Genomic DNA, 2632 nt, shown 5'->3' on the forward strand with positions numbered 1-2632 from the left:
CGTCCCCCGCCCTGCGGTCGCCTGCCCATTGGTCCCCCGCCCTGCGGTCCCCCGCCCTGCGGTCCCCCGCCCTGCGGTCCCCCGCCACCATCCCCGCTGCTGTCCCCAACGCTGCTCAGGTGCAGTTCTCCCGGGCGGCGCGTGTGTGCAAGCGAGACATGGGCGGCTCCCCGCGGGCCCTGGACCGCCACTGGACGTCCTTCCTGAAGCTGCGGCTCAACTGCTCCGTCCCTGGGGACTCCACCTTCTACTTTGACGTCTTGCAGGCCTTGACTGGGCCTGTGAGCTTGCACGGCCGCCCTGCTCTCTTCGGCGTCTTCACCACCCAGGCCAACAGGTCGGTGCGAGTCCGAGCAGAGTGGCCGCTGGCCCTGCGGCCCAGGCCAGGCCGCCCGTTGCCGGGGGCGGGGTGGGGAGGTGAGGGCCGCCCGCTCAGGCCAGCCTGCCGCTCAGCCCGCCCTGGGCCGCCTGGCTCCGCCCAGCGGGGTGCCTGAAGGCAGCGCCAGGTCCCCCAGGCCCCGGAGCTGGGCCGTCGCCCCACGCGCCGCCCCCGACTCTGTCCCCCAGCATCCCCGGCTCTGCAGTCTGCGCCTTCTACCTGGAGGACGTTGAGCGGGGCTTTGAGGGCAAGTTCAAGGAGCAGAGGAGTGCGGATGGGGCCTGGACCCCCGTGTCCGAGGACAGGGTCCCCTCCCCCAGGTACAAGGTGGGGGCGGCTTTGTGGGGGCAGAAGCAAGCAGCATCTGTTCCCAAGATGGGGTTGTGAGGGGGAGCCCCAGGCCTGGGAGGGCGCTGCCAGGGGAGCCGGGACCGCCGAGGCCTGGGTGGACGGCTGGGGGCAGGCCACAGGCCCAGAGAGCCCAGCCCGCCCTCAGGCCTGCCTGTGCCCCCAGGCCGGGCTCGTGTGCAGGGGTAGGTGGGGCGGCCTCGTTCCCCTCCTCCCGAGACCTCCCCGACGACGTCCTGACCTTCATCAAGGCCCACCCACTGCTGGACCCTGCCGTGCCGCCCGCCACCCACCAGCCTCTGCTCACCCTCACCAGCAGGTACGGAGCCACGGCGCTGACCACGCCCTCGTCGCTCGGGGAATTTCGGGGGCGCCTAGGACACCCTGGCCCGGGAGTGGTGCCGGCCGGCCACAGAACACAGGGCTCCTGCGCGCAGGCCGCCCTGACCCAGGCCCGTCTGCCTCCCAGGGCCCTGCTGACCCAGGTGGCTGTGGACGGCGCGGCCGGTGTCCACGGGAACGCCACCGTGCTGTTCCTCGGCTCCGACGACGGGACGGTGCTGAAGGTGCTGCCCCCGGGGGGGGCCTCTGGGGGCCCCGAGCCCGTCCTGCTGGAGGAGATTGATGCCTACAGCCCCTCCCGGTGAGGCCTCTGTCGAGGACAGACGTGAAATGCTGGATTGGGGGGGGGGCTGCAGGGCGGACGGTGGGGTCGCAGGCTCGGCCAGAAGCCGGACATGGGGCGACTGGGCAGCCCCAGCCCGAGAGTCACGTGCGTGCCGCCCCGCCTGTTCTCTGACTCCCCAGGGAGAGGAGCCGGCCCTGACCCTCTGCCCCACCCTAGGTGCAGCGGGCGGCGGGCTCCCCACACAGCCCGCCGAGTCCTGGGGCTGGAGCTGGACGCCAGGGGGCACCGGCTCTTCGTGGCCTTCTCCGGCTGCGTCCTCTACCTCCCGCTCAGTCGCTGTGCCCGGCACGGGGCCTGTCGCAGGTGAGCAGCCTTCCTGGGGCGGCGGCACACAGGGGCTGGTGGCACCCTGGCGCCTGCTGAGGACGGGGCCAGAACAGGGTCGGGGCCGGGTCGCCGGGGCCGGCCAGTGACCCAGCGCTGCCCAGGAGCTGCCTGGCTTCCCGGGACCCGTACTGCGGATGGCACAGCGCCAGCGGCTGTGTGGACATCAGGGGACCTGCCCGGTAAGTGCGGGCGGTGCCCCAGGAGACAGCTCCCCCCAAGAGGGCGGCCCGGTGGGGAGGAAGTGGCTGCCCCGAGCCCCCCTTTCCCCCCAGGACTGCTGTGGATCCAGCTGGGGACCAGGAGCCCACGGAGCACGGCGACTGCCAAGGTGAACAGAGACGGTCGGCCTTTGGTCTGCCCCCCCCCCTACAGCCCCCCAGGCAGGTTTTCACGCCCCCTGCCCCCACCTTGACCTGCGCTCTGTCATCATAGATGGATCCACGGGGAGCCGCTCCGGCGCCGGGGACTCTGCCTACGGTGAGCGTCTCCTCCCAGCGCCGGCCACACGTCCGAGAGGGCCGCTGCCCCCGCTGGCCGCGGGCCTGCCCAGAGCCAGCACCCCTCTAGGTGCTTGGTCGGTGCCGCGCCCTCCCCCACCCGGGCGAGCGGACGCTGCATGTGGGCCTTCCGTCCTGAGCTGAGGGGGGCTGACCCGAGCGGGGGTCGGGGTGGCGCGCTGGGGCCTCACTGGCTCTGGCCTGGTCTCTGTCACCAGTGCTTCTGGGGCCTGGCCCCTCCCCAGAGACCCCCAGCCCCCCCAGTGATGCCCAACCCAGGCCCCAGTCTTCCACTCTCGGAGCTCACACTCAGGGTAAGGGGACGGGGGAGGGGCAGGTGTGAGGTGCGGGGCTGCTGATTCTGGAAGAGTTCACCCCACTGCCCGCACTAAC

The 2632-nt window shown here is 72.5% G+C and overlaps 1 protein-coding gene across 1 annotated transcript; it reads left to right on the forward strand.

Annotated features, from left to right (window-relative positions):
• Positions 1 to 29: 29 nt before the first annotated feature.
• On the forward strand, positions 30 to 2626 carry SEMA6C (sema domain, transmembrane domain (TM), and cytoplasmic domain, (semaphorin) 6C; the record flags this gene model as incomplete). Its single annotated transcript, XM_012729999.1, has 9 exons — positions 30 to 337; positions 568 to 699; positions 894 to 1046; positions 1197 to 1370; positions 1572 to 1718; positions 1844 to 1921; positions 2015 to 2070; positions 2175 to 2219; positions 2458 to 2626. Coding segments are annotated over 9 exons (1218 nt in total), but the record flags the coding sequence as incomplete, so codon positions are not given.
• Between the last annotated feature and the right edge of the window lie 6 nt (positions 2627 to 2632).

The sequence above is a fragment of the Condylura cristata genome, unplaced genomic scaffold (genome assembly GCF_000260355.1).
Source record: "Condylura cristata isolate star-nosed mole 26May11 unplaced genomic scaffold, ConCri1.0 scaffold00026, whole genome shotgun sequence".
In the NCBI taxonomy this organism is placed as follows: domain Eukaryota; kingdom Metazoa; phylum Chordata; class Mammalia; order Eulipotyphla; family Talpidae; genus Condylura; species Condylura cristata.